Raw genomic sequence first — 19,544 nt, 5'->3', positions numbered from 1 at the left:
TATCAAAACTTAACTCTGCTTCCTTGGAGCCACCCTTTTTTGTTCTTTTTTTTAAACTGAACTTTCAGCACTGGAGTAGTTTTGTTTTTAAAAACTGACATGAAACTGGCCCACCACTGAAGAATAAGACAGTTGAGCTAATCTTAAGAAGAAAGCTCGGCTACCCCGTTATTCCTTGATATGCACCGGCCTTGGCTTCAAAGTGACAGATGTCCTGACCCATTTGAAATTTAGGTAAATAAATGAAGGCTAGGTCAGTGCTGAGGGAGATGAACAATGTCTGATTTTTGTGAGATTTTTTTGATTTTTATCTTTTGTGAATCAAATTCTATGTCCCTTTACTTTTAGAGTAAGTCGGGTAATATAAAATCATCACTTACATCGTAAAATGCTCCCACTAGTTTTTGACCCATTTTCCATAAGTTTTTTTTTTCTCTTGTTACATTATTCTCCTTCTATTAACAATAACAGATACATATTTCAGAACAGCATGACCACATTTATCCTGTGAATTTGGTTTTTCTCCAAAATTTTAATTTATTGTACTTAAAGGCCTTACTTGCTCTTATTTAAAGTTACAGAAGAGAGGGTGAAGAGGATGGAGGAAATGTCTGATATGCTGCACAGCAGTTGGGAAGGCAACAATTACTTAAAGAAAAACCGAAAATGACAGAAAAGAAAATTGGAACAAAGTGAAGCAGCAAGTTAGTTACATCCACTCACACAGAAAAGGGTTAACAAAAATTGTTCAATTTATTATGAAGTTCAAAGATCAAAATGAATATATTACCATAATATGTATACGTTAACCATTTATTCCCTTGAGATTCATTTTCCTACGGGCATTTACAAGGAAAAGATGCAAAAATACAAAGCTATACATAAGTGGGCTAGGTTGCACCAGAAGGGCCTGTTACCATGCTGTATCACTAAATAAAAATAAATAAAATCCTGGCTGATCTTAATATAACTTTATGCCATGTTCTCATCTACTCTGAGTTAACTGTCCACGACTTTGCTAATCAAATATTTATCTACCTCTAAGTTAAAAGCATTCAAAGACTCTTTCTATCAGCAGTAGAGGAAGAGAATTCTGATTATTCCTGAACCTCAAAGAATGAATTACACCACACATATGTCTTAAATGGGTGTCTCTTATTTTTAAACAGTAATCTGAGTTCCACATTCTGCCACAAGATTAATTAATCCGCATCCTCCCTGCCAAGATCCCTCAAAATTTTAAATATTTCTGCTGTCCACCTCTGCAGCAGAGGAGACAAACATAGCCTGTCCAGACATAACTTAGAGAAACCATACACCCCGCCATTTCATACATTTAGTCAAACCTCCAATGTGATTCCATTGCATTAACATCCTTTTCTTAACCAGACATCAATGCTGTACCCTGTAGTCCAGATGCCCTCATCAGTGCTCCAAATAACTGAAGCATAACCTCCCTAAGTTTGTTTTCAATTCTTCTCACAATAAATAACAATCTTTCCTAATTGCTCACAGAAACTACATAAAACCTATGCAAATCATGCACTCAGACACCCAGAACACACTATATTTCAGAAATCTGCAAGCTGTCACTATTTCCATAATGTACATTTTATATTTTCCTGCCAATAAGGACATTTTCACATTCCCACAATATATCCCATTGGTCAGATATTAACTCATTTAATATCTCTATATAATTTTCAGGCCTAGTTATATCTATGGTGTATTTAATTCTTCAGTAATACTGTAAATTTGTTGATTAAGCATTCATTTTTAAATAATTAATTTTGGGTTATACATAAATGTACACAAATGGCATACATCATCACATCATGTCATATGTGCGCTCCTCACTGAAAAGTGAAACTACGAAGTTAGACTCACATTCCCAGCCCCCTTTTAGCCCTTTCCATTAGTTTTTATGTTTTGAAGTTACCAACCTGTTGAAGCACAGCAAAACATTCCAGTTTTAAAAAAAGTGCAGCACAACATTTGAGTTTAAACAGTAAATACTTAGTGATAATAATGATTAAATGAAAAGCAGAAATGGCTGGCAACATTGTAAAGACAGGCACATTCCATTGCACAATGGATAACTGAGTGAACTGAGTCGTATTTTGAAGCAAGTGAAATAGCCAGTGAGAAGCAAGAGCCAATTTTGCAGAGTATGTTGGATTTAAAGGCAAACACCCTGCTTAGAAGTCTAAATGCTCCAACCAAACCAGCTGAAATGAAATTTGCTGATATGGTGAAAGTGCATTTTATATGCAGAATCAAAAGGAACGAGAGTCCATTTCAGCTTACGTGGCTGAATTGAAGAGATTGTCTGAGCAGTTCAGTGATGGGCTTAATGATGAACTAAGAAATTGTTTACATGGAATCTTACAAGAAAGCTTTCAAAAGTGGCTCCTAACTAAGCATATCTCACATTTAAAAGGTCAGTTGAAATGTCTGTGCGAATGGAAACAGCAGTCAGAGGCACAATTGAGTTGCGGTCAGCATGAACAAAGGTGCAACATCTAGCCAAACAAAAGTGCTACTGTTGTGGCAAGGGCAGTAAACACATACAAAGAGCATGTCGGGCAGACAGAAATAAACAGGCTGCAAAGGGAAGAGAAAAAGATGTAAATTCAAGCTGCAGTTTCAAAAAGAGCACAAATCTGCATGCTATTGATGAAAAATCTGATTATGATGAAAGTAACACAGGGCTGAATAGCCTTGAGATTTACAATGTGAAAAGTACCAATAGACAAGGAATACTTAAGCCAAATGTGTATGGTAAATTAAGTAAATTGTAAATGGACACGAGCTCAGCTATTTCAGTAACTGCACAAAATTAGTTTGAACAGCATTTCAAAGATACTAAACTGAAGCCTACAGATAGCTATATTTCTTGCAACAGTCCACGATCTCTCTACAAATTTGTTCCTGTAAATTCCGCGGACTGTTAGGTGGTCTATAATATAGCCTCATTAACATGCTCATACCTTTCTTATTCCTCAGCTCCACACATGCCATCTGGAAAGCTCACTCTTGTCCACAGAACTTCCTTTTTGTTCCCCTAACTAATAAATCCCCTATCACCACAGCTTGCTTCTTCTCCCCCCTTCCCTTCTGAGCCATAGAGCCACATTAAGTGCCAGAGACCTGACTGCTGTGACCTTCCTCTGCTAGGTCATTCCCCCTCCCCAACAGCATCCAAAGTGGTATACTTGTTGTTGAGGGGAATAGCCACAGGGGTACACCATTGGATGTTTAACCCCTTTCCTTTTCCTTACTATCACCCAGTCTCTGTTTCCTCTCTATACATCCTATATATCATGCCCTCAGCCTCATGAATTATCTGGAGTTCATTCAGTTTCAGCTCCAACTCCTTAACAGGGAGTGTTAGAAGCTGCAGCAGGTGAAGTCATCAGGGAAACTGGCCTTCCCACATCCCTCAAGAGCAATATGCCTCTTTCCACTCCCCTACCTTTTTATTCTGGCATCTTCCCCCTTCCTTCTCAATCCTGAAAAAAGGTCTCTGCCTGAAAAGTTGACTTTTTATTCTGTTCCATAGATACTGCCTGATCTGCCGAATTCTTCCAGCAATTTGTGTGTGTTGCATTCAACTAAACTGCCTGGTATCCCTACTGTTCAACCTATCCAAGTATACAGTGAGATACTGTAAATAAACTGGAAAGGAAATCTACCCACAGGTTTTTCGCCTTCTCTCACTCAAGCCTCTCCTTGCTGAAGTCTTGAAGAGCTAAAGCCTCAAATAACCACTCTAATACTGTCTACTCCAAAAATGTCTGCTCCAGAATGGCCCCTCTGCTTGTCCCCATCTTATTTTTATTTGTTCTTGCCAATCCAACCTGATAGCTGATTGGCCACAACCCAATGCCTCGTGTACTCAATCGGTGAACCTGAGTGAGCTACATCTTCTCATGCTCCCTGATGGTCTGCTGTTCAAAGATGATGGTCCACATCATCCAGTGAAACTTGCCATGCACAGTTTGGGATGCCAACACGCTGAGTAGAAAGGCATCCAGTGCAGTCAGAAACAGTTCCTTCAGTGCCATAATCAACTCCTACAACCACAACAGAGATGGCACCCGAACCTGCGAGTGTTTCACAGCCGTAGGTCTCACCTGCCGAGCAGAGTGACACCCCCCCCCCCTTGTCAAGAAAGACAATATCCAATTGAGTAATAAATCCTCCAGGAGCATTTAAATTTTTTGGCCTGAATGGGACAATTTAAAATTTACTATGCTGTGGATGGCTGCTTAGTAGTTGTATCATATATCACATAGTATGCTGTTTACATACATATAAATATATGGAAGTTGATATGTATTCTATATTGAGTTGGACTCTATAGCTAAGTGGGAGGGGGTGTAGTGTATTTAATATTTCAGAAATATTTGAATAATACAGGCTGTCCCCAGGTTACGTACAAGTTCCATTCCTGAGTCCGTCTTTAAGTCGGATTTGTATGCAAGTCAGAACAAGTACATCCAGTATTATTTAGCATCAGTTAGTCAAACGTTTGACTTAGAATATAGTATACGTTTTACCTTTCTATGCATATAAAACACTTAAGAAATGTATGTATTCCAATAATTAAACCACTGCATTGTTTAGTAATAATTGTAGCTTTCATCAGGGCAGGGCCTTTCACATGCTCCATTATTCTCACTTTATCTGTTATCATTTAAAATTGTTCCAATCGTTGACTGACTGTAGCTTAACGCTTTTCTAATGACCGATGGCATTTCACCTCTTTCCAAACGCTTTATTATTTCTACTTTATTTTCAATCGCGATCACTTCCTGTCAATGGAACAGAAACACTGCAGGTGGCGGGTCCCGAGCTGCACCAGCTCCCAAGGTCCACTGGGTCCTAAGGACCACCACACTGAATTCCCCGGGTTCTAAACTCCACCGCACTGAGGCAGGCTAAATGGGACAAGTAAGGACTGTGCTGGGTTTGGGTATTTGATCCTCCACAATATTCTACGTGGGAATTTAAACTGGAAGTGGCCATGTTTTTTTTAAAGAGATTGAGTTACGAGCTCAACATCAACCAGGCAAGGATTTTACAGGAGTCACTGGATCGACATCAACTCAGCACGGGAGCCGTCTTTCAATAAATCGAACTTGGAAAACTCTGTTCTCGGAGCCCAGTGCTGATCTCACTGTGCCACCAGCCGACCGGAACGGGGGGGGGGGGGGGGGGGGGGGGGAGGGGTCAGGGTGAATCTTACTAAGAAAAATTTAAGCCAAATACAAAGTTAAACACTCAACATAGTTTCAAGGGCAATGACTTAAAATGGCAGACAGTGCCGCAAGCTGACTTAAAATGGCGGACAGCGTTCTCCTTCCTCGGTTCTTAAGTATGAGTTGTCCATAAGTCGGACGTTCATGACTCGGGGACTACCTGTATTGTAAATATGTTGTTGACTAAGTATTCTTTCTCTAAATAATTCATCACGGGTTATATGTAAAAGTACTGTAAATGGCACATGTTATACATGCACACCGCGCTTAAAAGGGAAAATGAAGATAGACGTGCATTCCTGGCTCCCTTGCTTTCCTTTGAGTTAGTTTTTATGTTTTGGAGTTACGAAACATAACAATATCCTTTTCAGAATCCTGCCCAGGAACAGAAAAGTCCACAGAAATTGGTGGCCACAGCCCAATTCATCATAGGCACAGACTTCTCTATCATGGAACACATTTACAAGGAGAGTTACCTCCAAAAAGCAGCATCCATCTTCTAAGATCTCCACCATCCAGACCTTGCCACTTCTCCCTATTACCATCGGACAAGGAGTTGCAGAAGCCTTAGGTCATCCCACACCACCAGATTCAGAAACCAATTATTACCCTACAACCATCAGGCTTCAGAACTGCCATGGATAACTTTGATCACCACTACTCTGAATTGATTCTACTCACTTTCAAAGTCTCTTTACAACTCATGTTCTCAGTTTTTTATTTGCACAATTTGTCTTCTTTCACATACTGGTACGTCACCCTTTGTCTGTTTATGACAGAATTTCATAAATTTTATAGCAATTATTTTCCCCCTGTAAATGCCTGCAAGAAAATTAATCTCATGGTAGTACATGCAATATATACGTACTTTGATAATGAATTTAATTTGAACTTTGGTTTCTTACCTGTGTTCCATTAGCAAATACACAATTAGTACCTTCATCCAATTTATTTGTATTAATTGTAAAAAAAAAATTGAGATAGCACTAATTCCTGTGGCACACCATTTGTTATCTCACTAAATTTTAAAAACTCCATTACTCTTGCTCATTATTTTGTGTTAGCTGGCTAATCCTCTGTGTGCGGCCACGTCATCTCCCACAATTACGCTTTGAATGAGGGACATTATTAAATGGCTTCTGGAGTTCGAAGTTATTTGTCTTAGTAGGAGTGGTCCCAGATAGCATGCGGATATTACTATATCTTATTAATAGAAAAACTACTTAATTATCCTAAGATGCCTAACAGAAGTGGAAAACAAAGAGTTACAATGTACATTCCAAAGTTATTGTCAGACAGAGAAGTTCCAATGACTTGCCTTAAGACTCAATATTTTAAAATTATGATGCAAAAATATTTAGTGATGGTTTGGCAATGGTTCTGGTTTCACTTAAAAGCACAGAGACAAATATGCATAATCATCATGGATTCTTAGTAACAGATAATGTTACTAAGTTATCTTAATAACTTAGGATATATTCACTGCTGTATACTATAAAAGATAAGAAGTAGAATTTATTTCACCTGCTGTCACTTCGTCTCTAGCGGCTAAATTCCCATTGATTCCTTTTGCTTTTGTCTCAGTATAAGCTGTTTGACTTCCATTCTGAGTTGCTGCAGGGTGCTCACTGAATGAGTAGCCATTCTCAGTCCTGGATATACATTCATCTGTGGCTGTCTGTTCTTTAAAATTGGCAGCAAATTGATGTGACGCATCTTCAAGGAGAGTGTTGGAGCCCCATTGTGGTGCATTCGCCTCAGACTTCCTGTCATCTGCCATTCTTCTTTGGTAAGATCACAACTGTAATTATGATAATTGTACTGGTTATTAAAAATGACTGCTAGCAATGTAAAGTACAATAATCCTTCTCATCCAATTTCCGCTTTTAATGATTACAAAAGAGAACCCCTTCTGTGCCTATTTAGCAAACAGCATCAGGAGTGGTTTGTCCTTGCAATGGAAATCAATATACATTTGTTTTCATTGTCAACTGAATGATTTTATCTTAAATTTAAAGTATCATCAAATCCAATCTAACAGAATTTAAGAAATGGGACCAAACTGAAACTTGCTTCGCTTAGAAGTAAATAATTATATTGAAAAATCAGGTTCTGTGCATTTATTTTTTCCAAAAGCAACTTATTGCATTTTTACATCAATTATACATATTCTCAACATAGGAAAAATAATTTGTTGACCCATATCCATTGTATCGTTTAACAAATAACTGCAAGCAAATCGTAGCTACATAAATCCACCCCCCACTTTCATCTTGTATTACATGCTAATAGAACAAGTAGATGAAAGAGGAGACAACAGAAGCACAACAAATCTCCTTAAAATAGGCACAATTAGCAAAACTAAATTACCGGAAATAAGAGGATAGAGCAGCATTTGGTATATTTTACCATCCAGGACTTCCTGCCTTCACATCATTTGCTTTTTCTTGTAAAGCTTTGATTTAGTCACTTCTTGTCTTGTTAGTAATATAGTGATAAACACTGGAGATTATTTAATTATAAACTGTAATTCTTCATCACATTGATGCCATTTCCATTGTCAGAATTTCTACCCTATGAAATTAGCATTTGCATCTCAAGAAATGGTTTCTGTGAAGACAAGTAAATTATATGGACTATTTTATGAAGCTAAAATTTGTACGTTATTTCTCCTTTACTTTCAATAACTAAGGACAATTTTTTTCAAGGGATCAAAACTCTACTTGTTACAAATCTTTTTTCTCTTAGTGGTTACAGAGAGAAGCAAGCCCAACTTTATTCTTTAACACATGCATAAAAATGAGAATAAAAACCATAATTACACCCATCATTCCACAACTACTTAGAGAGAAACCACCGGTGGTGATGCCACAGAAATAGATTTTGCAATGTGGGTGGCATCCTGAAAATACCTACTTCTGAGCACGTTCAGTTAACGCCCATTTTTTTTCCCTTCAGAATTTCTCTAGGTACAATTTAATTGCATAGCAAGGAAAACCAGAAAATCTGGGACCTTGGTGAAAGGGACTGCCCTCTTAATGAAAGGATTGAGAAAGGGACATGAAGAATGGGAAGGAGGATGTAAAAGTGTACTTGAATATAATTTTAAATTAGGTACATCATGAGCAATTTGTTGGTGCAGTGATAACAAGGAGTTTTATTAAACAAAGATTTATGCTGATCCATAGAAGGGGATGGAGCAGATAACTACCCTTTGACCACAGCGTAAAGTTTTATTATGTTTTAAAGGTCACGAGAAAGGCGGGCAGGATCAAGAAGGAACAAGTTTAGAGCAAGCAAATGCAGGAATGAATAGGAGATCACAATTAGCAGGCAAAAAAAAAGCTACCAAAGAAAAGTAGGAAGATCATGGCAGAATTTGAAAACAAAGTAGAGACTTATAAATCTGAATTTTTTTTAAAGCAGAGACCAACTTAGGTCAGCAAGTACAGAAGGAATTGAGGAATGAAATTTCAGGATGGATAGTACAGCTTTTAATACCAGATAATGAAGACTGAGTGAAAGATAGCCACCTAGGAGTATATTTGAATAGCTACCTCAGCAAAGAAGCTAGAAAGAAAGACTGAACAGAGAAACAAGAAAGATTCAGATAAAAAAGATAAAATTTAAATTGTAAACCAATTCAGTAATGAGAGATGATCATGGATTGAAAAGATCATGATGTAAAATTAAAATCAATTTGGTTTGATCGCCAAAATAGCAAAAAGGTAGAAAACACCGGTATGAAATATTTACAGTACACCAAGCAGTTGCTATAGTATTGAGCAGGAAATTAAAGACGCATGTAATGGGTAATCATCAGAGACAATAGCCCACAAATAGACCTATGGTGTAGCCTCAAAGGGCTAGATCCCTGCTATTCTTTTTAAACAAATGAAACTAATAATTGTTCAATATCTGGAAGTTTGTTTGAGGACCAAATGTTCAAGTCATGGCAATTACATTATTATCACGGCTTACATAATTAATCATTTTCAAAAGGCAGTTTAATGAGGTGTACAGATACAAAAGCAATTATAATTTCTGTGGGGCAAGGTTAAGTATGAAATACTCCAAGTTATCAGCAGAGTGATAGAACAACTCAAGGCAATTGAAGTCTCCATTAAACTTGCACATCATAAACATCTTGCTTAATAGCAAAACTTGGCTACCTGGTGCAGAATTATTTTTAGAACTATTATGTATTATATATTACCATCTATTGGTAGAAAAGATTATTACAGCCATATATTGATTCAATATAATCATGGAAATGAATAATGAAGACTTGTGATACTGTAATACAGAAACAAAAAAAGGAAACTTTCAGAATGAAAGATCTTGGCTCAAATTTAGCAGCCGGAAAAGTTCGTCAAATATATAGATAGAGATTTTCAAAACAGTTGACTGAATTTAAAATAACATCATTCCCCCAAGTCAAATGAGAGCTTGAAGAACAGAATTCCAAATTTAAATCAAGAGATTCAAAACTGAAAAGAACCCATGAGATGTTTGTTCTAACATATGAGGAATATGAAAAATTCACAATGATCATCAATGGATGAGTTAAGAATAAGTTTTTTTCGTAAAAGGTTTAAGGGTGGAGTAGAGCTGCTCAAGAGTGAAGGAAAGAACTGGAGAATAAAGGTACAGCTTAGAATCTTAAATATTTCACTTTTTCTTACAAGTAATGATGCAAGTGAGAATAAAATGCGAAGTAGTAGAGCACTATCAAAAATAACAATATAAACTAAATCTGTTCTTTAAAAACTGAACCTTAGATGGTGGGATCAGATAGGTTCCCCCTGCATATACAGGACCATCTACTACCTCTAGCAGTCAGGCAGGAGATAAAAATCATAGTTCTTCATTTTTGTTGAAATAAATAAATTGTGCTAGTGAACTGGCTATAATCTAAGATCATTACTTTATTCAAATCTGAAGGTGTATGGATAATCATAAATCAATACAGTTGAAGCAATCTAATGATCAATGCCCAATTATTAGAACTTGAAATGCTATCAATGACCTTCGAGGAAATGTGAAGGTTCAATTATAGCCTTTGTGAATTTATTGAAGTTTGCTTCACAAACTCAGTAACGTATATTTCAAAGGTGCGAGCATTCAGGCAAGCAAGACACAACTGAAAAGTGCTAAGATTCTAAGAAATCTGTACAAGGGGAAATCCAGCAGCATGAGAAACAAGAAAATAAAAAGGTAAATAGTAACGCTAGAACAGAAACAGAAGTGCTGAAGGCATTCAACAGATCAAAGGCAATGAAAGAAGTCAGAACTTCCCCACAAACATTTGTTTTGTCGCAAGTTAGCAGGTAAAAGCCAATGGGAAAGATTTCCTTCCCTTGTTTCGATACAAATCTGCAATTATTTCAATTCTGATCGGAATGTACGCCAGAGATAAATGTAGGCCCTCCAGAGAACAGGGTTTGTGAATTAATAATGGTAAGTAAACAAAGAAATGACAGATATATCTTGAATAACTATTTTGCATCAGTATTCAACAAAGAAGACATTTATAATATTCCTAAGATACCAGATAAATTAATTTCAAATAACCTTTCAGGAAAGATTATTAATAGCAGAAATCAGCTGCAATTGTACAAGCCATTGGATTTCTGCATACAGGTGACCCCCCCCCCCCCCCCCCGACCACCCCCCCTCCACTTAACAGCAGTTTGGTTTAACAGAAATTCACCCTTACAGAATTCAAAAACTGCTACTCAAGAATCCAGGACACAGAATAAAAACTATCTCTCATGGAATTTACATGTCAACTTTTATTTTTTAAGCTTCCATGTTTTTTGCACAAATGACGTGGCTTTGTGTTATGGAAAAACCAAGATCAGGGCAAGCTTCTGGAAGCACAACTCTCCTCTCCACCCCTCCCATAACAGAGGGGCTGCCTTTATAGTTTTGGCCCTTGTAACTTTTATATAGTAATATTTGAGGAGATTCAGCAGGCTATTCTTGGAAGGAGAGGGTTGTCCAAATCAGAGCTAGTAAATAGTTGTATTCCTTAAGAGTTCAGAACAATGAGGGGAGAACTTATTCATATAAATCAGGTCCTAAGGAATGGATGACAGGGTAGATGCTGAGATGTTTTCACTAGCAGAAGAGGTTTGAACAAAATAATCACAAGAGAAGGGGCCAGTCATTTAAAACTGAGCTATGTAGTGTTACGAACCCCGTAACTGGGTCACTTACCAGCAAAGATAGAGAGGTCCATTGAAGTCTGATGGTACTATTTTTAACAGTATTGATTAGTAAAAATACACAAAAATATTATCAATGCAAACATACAGATAATATACGTCGTCAATACTAAATCTAAAAGTGCGGGTATAATAATAATCAATAAGAAATAAGCTCTATCGTTGTCTAGGGGATAATGTATTGTCCGATGGAAATATAAAAGTCACTCAGTTCATTCAGGCTGCAGCCTTTGGTTGGAGTCAAGAGAGAGATTTTTTTTAAAACTTGCCGGCTTTTCCTTTTATGATTTCGATCCTTCGAGAGTTCCGTTGGGGTGGCCGGTCACTTGTGGCCTCTCCTTTAGCTAAAGCCGTTCTTCCGTGGCGAGCCCGCCAATTCCCAGGCAAGGGAATTGGACGCACACGAGCCCCACCGGCTGTCGCTATAAAACGCTGTCACGGGATTTCTAGCGTTTCTCCTGGTGCGTCTAAAGGGGTTGTTCCCCAGACCCTCTTTTATCCTTACTCACGGGGTCTCAGATGTCAATCAGGTTGGGATGATGCAATCCCTCAACCAGCCCACTCTGGTCATCCCCTGAGGGCTTCAATGAATAGTACAGTACTCAATACACAATTCCGTCTCCAAGAGACAATGGCCGATATCCGTGGCTTTGTCTCACTGAGGCCAGGACACATTCCAAAACATTGAGGATAGTCTCCCATTTCCTGGGTCCCAGACCCGAATTAATAGCGATCTTGCGATTCTCAAAAAGGAGGGGGCTACTTTGTACCCTTCGGTCCCTCAGAGTTGTGGCACACTCGTAACAGTAGAAATATCTTTTCACAGAAGATAGCAAAACTATGGAACTATGAATAGTTTGGGAGATGAAAAATGGATCAGAAATGGATAAACATTTGATAAACTGAGGAATGCAGGGGTATGGAGAAATGGTACTGAAGAGGAGTTGAGTCCAACATGGATCAGCCATTGTTATATTATAATTACAGGGAGGCTTGAGGGGGCTGATGGCCAACTCCTTCTCCTATTCTATTGTTCTTATGCGATAGAAATGGATGAGGGTAGATCTGCAAAGCTTGAATTTGAGGAGGCTTCGAAACACAACACACCAAAATTCTGCACTGGTTCCAGTTTTGTTTCCACTTCATTTAAATATGAATTATATGAATATAAATGAGACTTCAGCAGCACTGGGTACACATGATATATTCACTGCAAAATGTCAAAACTATTTCCATCTGTAAACGTTACAGTAAGTACTTTAAAAATTGCTGCAGACCTGGCATTGCATGGCCTTCTTTGACATTACTCACTGGAATTTAGAAGATTGAGGGGGGATCTTATTGAAACGTATAAAATTCAAAAGGGATTGGACAGGGTAGATGCAGGAAGATTATTTCCGATGTTGGGGAAGTCCAGAACGTGGGGTCACAGTTTAAGGATAAAGGGGAAGCCTCTTAGGACCGAGATGAGGAAAAAACTTCTTCATGCAGAGAGTGGTGAATCTGTGGAATTCTCTGCCACAGGAAACAGTTGAGCCCAGTTCATTGGCTATATTTAAGAGGAAGTTAGATATGGCCCTTGTGGCTAAAGGGATCGGGGGTATGGACAGAAAGCAGGTACAGGGTTTTGAGATGGATGATCAGCCATGATCATACTGAATGGCGGTGCAGGCTTGAAGGGCCGAATGGCGGTGCAGGCTTGAAGGGCCAAATGGCCTACTCCTGCACCTATTTTCTATGTTACTAATTAGCAACAAAAGCAAAGGATCACTGTTTCCCTTATTCCAGTTCACTGCCAAATGCTGCTTAGTTACAAAACTGTAATGATTTAGCCAACACTGTATTACAATATAACAAAGGATCACAGAATAAGAACACTGAAGATCAGTCTGGACTTTCAAGCAGATTGGGATCATAAGTTAAAAATAAAGCTTACGTTAAACACATTTGAGATTTTGGAAGACAAGGACAAGACAATAATAATACTGGCATTGCTCATTATAATAAATACTCACTCGTATGTTTAAAAACTGCAAGAGCCTTGTAAATGCTAAGATTCTCAGTAGTTCATTGATTCCTGTTCATTGTGCTTGGGAAGACTGCACCAGAAAAACAAGCAACTTTTGGATTCCCATACTTCGTTTCAGCAGAGTATAACTACGGAGGCCTCTGACCGATTCCTTCATTATTACTGTGAGCACTGACAGTTGCACCATTTAGCCTCGGTATAAATTCTGATCTCGCACTTTCATTCTACACCAGCTTCCATATACCACAGATGAGTCAACTTCTAATGCTTAATTTAGAAATCAAACTGATGATGCTTGTATCTCCAATCATTTGCAGCTCTCTGCTGGTGATGTCAGTAATGAATCATAGTGTCATAGAGTTATCCAGCACAGAATCAGGTCTCTTGGCCCAACTCATCCATGCCAAAAAGTTGCCTTACTGAGCCTGAATTCCTACGCCACTGGCAATGCCAGCATTGCAGAAGGTCCAGGGGAAGTTCACAAGAACATATGAGGAGCGCTTGATAGCCCTGAGCCTGTATCTACTAGAGTTAGAAGAATGAGGGCTGGATCTCATTGAAACCAATCAAATATTGAAAGACCTAGGTAGAGTGGATGTGGAGAGATTGTTTTCTACAGTGGGGAAATTTAGGACCAGAGGGCTTAGCCTCAGAATTGAGGGATGTCCATTTAGAACAGAGATGAGGAGAAGTTTCTTTAGCCAGAGGGTGGTGTATCTGTGCAATACATTGCAACAGGTGGCTGTGCATGCCAAGTCATTCAGTATTTTTAAGGCAAAGGTTGACAGGTTCTTGATTAATCAGCTCATCAAAGGGCATGAGGAGAAGGCAAGAGAATGGGGCTGAGAGGAATAATAATTCAGCCATAATGGAATGGTGGAGCAGACTCAATGGGCTGAATATTTCTAAAAAAAACACCAGAGTCAAGACAGCTACTTCCTTTCAATCATTTGGTTTTTGAAACAACCTTATCTCTACGGTTTAAAAACACCATGACTACCTTCATCACATTGTACTACAATGGACTTTGTTTTTCATTTCATTCCAATTGTGCCCCTTCTTATAAAAAATGTGTAGAGCTTATGTCTATGCCCTTTTATTTGAATATTTATAACCATATCCTGCTAGTCTTTCCTATCCATGTAAATGACGCAATGTCTTTTACATACCACGAACTCTTTCTGCCTAAAACATATCTGGCAGCTTGTGCTATGCACTCACCACTATCTATCTGAAATAACTGTTCCTCAGATCCACTTTAATCTTTTTCCTTCTCACTTCAAATCTATGATGATGAAATTTGTTGCTCTAACAATGTAAACAAAAGATCTTATAAGAAAAGCAATTGGAAAAAAACCAAAATTATTTAGGATCGGCTAGTTTTAAAAAAAGTTTCCTAAGGATCAATTGTTAAAGCTTGCAAGTTGACATACAGTATGATTGTGAATGAAATGTCTAACAGCTCTTTCAAGTAATCATCCCTGGCTATGAAACTGCAATTGCAATCCACCTGGGATTGGCTGGATCAATTAAGATTTACATGCTTACTTCGAGACCAGATGTGTCTCAACTACTTGCTTAGTGTTCATTTTAAGCAGCTGCTGCATTAAAAAGGGACATTTCTCAAGGTTTACTATATAATTTAAGCCCCAGCTTCTAAATGCAAGAAACGTTTCGCCAAAACAGAGCTCGTCAATCAAGCACACCAAGAAAATTATAACTTTGCACCAGTCTCATCAATTGTAATTAATTAGCCGCACAGCTGCCCAACTATGGAATTGCAGAATGCATATTGTCTCTTCAATTCCATTTTGTTAGTTAAATAGACTCAATACCCACCTCACAGCAAACACATTTAAGAATGACGAAGCTGTGGTATGTGAAAGTTTCAGCACAAGATTAATGAAAGATATTTGATATTTGGGAGGGCATAGGAGGAAGAGGGTAAGTGAAAGAGGATTAAAATGAAAGTGATTAGTTTGGCTAAAACATGATAGTGACTTCAAAATTATACCATTTCATTACTCCATTATATATTTATATCTATTAGCTTGAGCAAACTCAATATTTCTTTAGATGAACAGTACACATTAAATAAAAAGGTCTGTGTACCCAAAACAAGTGTAACTTGAAGGGATTTCCTCTACAGGTCTATTCTCATTATTTGGATCCTAGTGGATATCTAGACAGAGCATGGTTCACATTCAATCTTAGCCCAGCACTACAGTTTGGATAAAGCATCCAAGACTTGAGCAAAACAAAAAAAAGGGATTGCTCGCAACTTTGCCATAATATTTGACTCACATGAGATTTAGACCACATAAGCAAGCTATCACTGAAACCACAAAAGCTTCAGCCATGCCCATGTCTCACCCAGCTCACTTGGTGTTTAAGAGCTTTCCCATATCCATTATTACCAGATGCATGCAGAAACAAATAAAAAATAATACAGTAGGAGCTCACTGGGTCAAGTAACATCTGTGGACAAAAAGCACCTTCTGTGTTCATAAATGCCGTTCAGCCCTCTGAATTCTTCTAGCATTCTGTATTTATTTGTTCAGCATGCCAGTATCTGCAGTCTCTCTTGTCTTCATTGAAGCAGAAATCTCTGCCTGTTATTACTGTTACCATGAAGATTCATTCAGCAGATCCTGTCCAAATCATACCGGAGAATGGGCACTAAACCAGTGACAGCAAAAGGAAATACTTTTGTTTCCCACCCCTTAAGAATATCTACACTATTTTTAAATCATTGACTTTCAAAATTTGTCCCAGTTCCCACAGCTGACATATAAATGATCTACACTTGCATCAAATTCCATCAGATATTTGTAGTTAGATTCATTATATTATAAATCTCACTGAATTCAATTGGGACGACACTTCTTTGAAAACTCAGTGATTTTCACTGTATCTCTTTTAACACATGCCCTCTGGTAGCATCCTGGTAAACCTCTTCTGCACATTCTGCAAAGCCTCTACATGCTTCCTATAATGGGGCAACCAATGTAAATGCAATACTCAAGACGCAGCCCAACTAGTGTTTTAAAAAGCTGCAACATAACTTCCTGGCTTTTGAACCCAATTCCTCAACTAATAAAGGCAGGCATGCCATATGATAATACAAGAGGTTCTGTAGATTCTGGCAATTTTGAACAGATATAAAATGCTTGTGGAAACTCAACAGATCAGGCAGCATCATGAATAGAATCCTGATGAAGGGTCTCAGACTGAGACATCAAATGTTCACTTCTTTCCAGTAGATGCTGCCTGACCGGCTGAGGTCCTCCAGCATTTTATGTGTGTTGCTTAAACACAACTGTACTTGATTCAGTATTGGGAAATGCTTTACAATTTTTTTTTTATTAAGTTTCAAATAGATATAACAATGATAGTAATACAAAGAGATGGGGATGACATTAATAACAGTTAACGTATACAGACACAGATTCTGAGTAACATGTGTAACCTAAGCCTCCCAATCTCTTAGTAACTAAACATGAAAAAAAAACAGAAGTATGAACCTGGTCAGGTGCCAGGTCTCTCAGTGGGAGAGCATTTTGGAGATAATGATCACAATGCTATCTCCTTTACAATAGCATTGGAAAAAGAGATAGGAACAGACAAGTTGGAAAAGAGTTTAACTGGAGTAAGGGGAATTATGAGACTATCAGGCAGGAACTTGGAGGCTTAAATTGGGAACAGATGTTCACAGGGAAAAGTACAGAAGAAATGTGGCAAATATTCAGGGGATATTTGTGTAGAGCTCTGTATAGGTACGTTCCAATGAGACAGGGAAGTTATGGTAGGGTTCAGGAACTGTGGTGTACAAAGGCTGAAATAAATGTAGTCAGGAAGAAAAGCTTACAAAAGGTTCAGAGAGCTAGGTTATGTTAAAGATCTAGAAGATTATAAGGCTAACAGGAAGGAGCTTAAGAAGGAAATTAGGAGAGTCAGAAGGGGCCATGAGAAGACCTTGGTGGGCAGGATTAAGGAAAACCCCAAACCTACAAGGATGTGAAGAGCAGGAGGATAAGACGTGACAGAATAGGACCCATCAAGTGTGACAGTGGGAAAGTGTGTATGGAACCAGAGGAAATAGCAGAGCTGCTTAAAGAATACTTTACTTCAGTATTCACTATAGAAAAGGATCCTAGCGATTGTAATGATGACTTGCAGCGAACTAAAATGCTTGAGCATGTAGATATTAAGAAAGAGGATGTGCTGGAGCTTTTGGAAAGCAGCAAGTTAGATAAGTCGCTGAGACCAAATGAGATATACCCCAGGCTACTGTGGGAGGCAAGGGAGGTGATTGCTGAGCCTCTGGCGATGATCTTTACATTATTAACGGGGACGGGAGAGGCTCCAGAGGATTGGAGAGTTGCAGATGTTGTTCTCTTATTCAAGAAAGGGATAACCCAGGAAAATATAGACCAGTGAGTCTTACTTCAGTGGTTGGTAAGTTGATGGAGAAGATCCTGAGAGGCAGGATTTATGAATATTTGGAGAAGTATAATATGATTAGGAATAGTCAACATGGCTTTGTAAAGGGCAGGTCGTGCCTTACAAGCCAGATTTAATTTTTTGAGGACGTGACTAAACACATTGATGAAGGAAGAGCAGTAGATGTAGTGTATATAGATTTCAGCAAGGTACCCCATGCAAGGCTTATTGAGAAAGTAAAGAGGCATGGGATCCAAGGGGACGTTGCTTTGTGGATCCAGAACTGGCTTTCCCACAGAAGGCAAGTTGTGGCTGTAGACAGGTTATATTCGGTGATTAGTGGAGTGCCTCAGGGATCTGGTCGGACCCCACTTGGAGTACTGTACTCAGTTCTGGTCACCTCACTACAGGAAGGATGTGGATACCATAGAAAGGGTGCAGAGGAGATTTACAAGGACATTGCCTGGATTGGGGAGCATGTCTTATGAAAACAGGTTGAGTGAACTTGGTCTTTTCTCCTTGGAGCGACAGAGGATGAGAGGTGACCTGATAGAGGTGTATAAGATATTGAAAGGTGTTGCTCGTGTGGATAGTCAGAGGCTTTTTCCCAGGACTGAAATGGCTGCCACACAAGGGCACAGGTTTAAGGTGCTTGGGAGTAGGCACAAAGGAGACGTCAGGGGTAAGTTTTTTATGCAGAGTGGTGAGTGCATGGAATGGGTTGCCAGCAACAGTGGTGGACGTGGATAATGATAGGGTCTTTTAAGAGACTTTTGGATAGGGACATGGAGCTTAGAAAAATAGAGGGCTACGGACAAATCTAGTAATTTCTGAGGTAGGAACATGTTTGGAACAACTTTGTGGGCCGAAGGGCCTGTATTGCACTGTAGGTTTTCTATGTTTCTTGACCACCCTGTCAAGCTGTGTACCCACTTTCAGGGTGTTGTGGACTTGCACTTAAAGATTCCTCTGGCACATCAACACTGTTAAGGATCTTGGCATTAACAATATACTATGTCTTTATATTTGATCACCTAAAGTACAACACTTCACACTTGGCCAGGCTAAACGGCTATTTCTCTGCTACATCTGCACCTGATCTAGATTTTGCTGTATCCCTTGCCAATCTTCTACACTGTGCACAACACCACCAGCTGACTACAGACAGTACACTAGCATAGCAGTTCGCATAATGCTTTGCAGTGCCAGCCAGAGTTCAATTCTGACCACTTTCTATAAGGAGTTTGTACGTTCTCCTCATGACCATGTGGGTTTCCTTTGGGTGCTCTAGTTCCCGCACATTCAAAAGGAGTATTGGTCCGGGTTAGTACGTTGCAGGCATGGTATGTTGGCACCAGAAGCATGGCGACAGTTGTGGTCTGCCTCCAACATATCCTCAAACCATGTTTCAAAGTACATCTGACAGATAAAGCAAATCTTATAAACTCACTAAGCATCCCATCTTCTTTTTCATCTACTCTTTTATATCACAAATAGCAGGGTGGTGGGTATGTGAAACACCCTGCTAGAGGTGGTGATAGAGGCAGATACATTAGACACATTCAAGAACCTAGAGTA

At 38.7% G+C, this 19,544-nt stretch overlaps 1 protein-coding gene across 1 annotated transcript in view; it reads right to left on the bottom strand.

The window, feature by feature from the left end:
* LOC132392746 (microtubule-associated protein 2-like) overlaps positions 1-19,544 on the bottom strand; it is a 286,090-nt gene that overhangs the window by 78,636 nt on the left and 187,910 nt on the right. Inside the window, exon 4 of the mRNA XM_059967050.1 lies at positions 6,789-7,065. Within this exon, the coding sequence (XP_059823033.1) occupies positions 6,789-7,044 (256 nt within the window). The 5' untranslated portion in view covers positions 7,045-7,065. The remainder of the gene's footprint in view (positions 1-6,788; positions 7,066-19,544) is intronic.

The sequence above is a fragment of the Hypanus sabinus genome, chromosome 4 (genome assembly GCF_030144855.1).
Source record: "Hypanus sabinus isolate sHypSab1 chromosome 4, sHypSab1.hap1, whole genome shotgun sequence".
NCBI classification, from domain to species: Eukaryota; Metazoa; Chordata; class Chondrichthyes; order Myliobatiformes; family Dasyatidae; genus Hypanus; species Hypanus sabinus.
Note: the sequence above shows the minus strand (reverse complement) of the source record. Positions and strands in the feature narration are given on the sequence as shown.